Raw genomic sequence first — 963 nt, 5'->3', positions numbered from 1 at the left:
ACTTTTAAATTTAGATTTTACTTCATTTATTTGCAACCTTAAATGGCGTGCTTAAGCTTTTGTAGGATGGCTTATTTGTTAACTTTATATGGACCTTCAAGCTATATTGTTTGTCTTGGTTGAAATATTATTCAATGAGTATTTTTATGCATTCTTAACTTTTTTGCCTTGATTTGGATGGAGAATTGGGATTTTTTAATTAATTCTTTTTTCCTATTTGCTTTGCTGCTTTTTTTATTTTGTTATATAAAGTAGAAGATCGCTAATCATAGCAATTTTATGCTTTACATATTATTCCACTCGCAATCTTGGTTATAGGAACTCTATATGTTTTGATTCTACTTCTCCAGGCCAGCTTGGCAAATGGCAAATCTCACAATTTAATTGGGTGGCATGTAAGAGATTAGTTTGAGGAATTGGTTGTTAGGCAGTGTGGATGAACGAGCAAGAGTGGAATTATTTATTTTATTCAATTCTTTGAAAAGCCGTTATGGTTGAATTAGGTTTCTAAATTGACTTTTCACCTTTTTGCAGATTAGTCTACGCAGTGTATGCATTCGTTCTCTACTTAGAGCTCCTCTTATTGGCTATTTCTTAAAGGGCTTACCATCTTGGCATCTGCATGGACGGTATCTTGCTGTTTAGGAAGTATTGTTGCAAGCTGCCAAGCTACTTCTTGCCGTCATTATGGACTATTGCTCATGGATAGGGGTGTAATCTAGTCGAGCTTGAGCGAGCTTGGGCTCAACTTGTTAAAAAATTTCACAGTTCGTGCTCGACTCGTTTATATATCGATCACATAGAATTTATTCGTGTTTGACTGGTTTGCTTGGTGAGTCGAACACGAGCTGCTTGCGAATTTTGAGTTTACCAACTTTAGTTACGCAGCCGTAGAATGTTAAGAGTAAGGGTGAGATTTAAACTTGTTATTTTTATTAATATATTGATTTAAATATAATTTAT

The 963-nt window shown here is 34.4% G+C and overlaps 1 protein-coding gene across 1 annotated transcript in view; it reads left to right on the top strand.

Moving 5' to 3' along the window:
• Nucleotides 1–645, top strand: part of LOC110029814 (kinesin-like protein KIN-7I) — a 43,353-nt gene extending 42,708 nt beyond the window's left edge. The window contains exon 13 of the mRNA XM_020732272.1: nt 535–645. Coding sequence (XP_020587931.1) covers nt 535–645 — 111 coding nt within the window. The remainder of the gene's footprint in view (nt 1–534) is intronic.
• The last annotated feature ends 318 nt before the right edge of the window (nt 646–963 follow it).

This window comes from Phalaenopsis equestris, unplaced genomic scaffold (assembly GCF_001263595.1).
Source record: "Phalaenopsis equestris unplaced genomic scaffold, ASM126359v1 Scaffold000606, whole genome shotgun sequence".
Classification (NCBI taxonomy): domain Eukaryota; kingdom Viridiplantae; phylum Streptophyta; class Magnoliopsida; order Asparagales; family Orchidaceae; genus Phalaenopsis; species Phalaenopsis equestris.
This window is presented reverse-complemented; position numbering and strand designations above follow the sequence as displayed.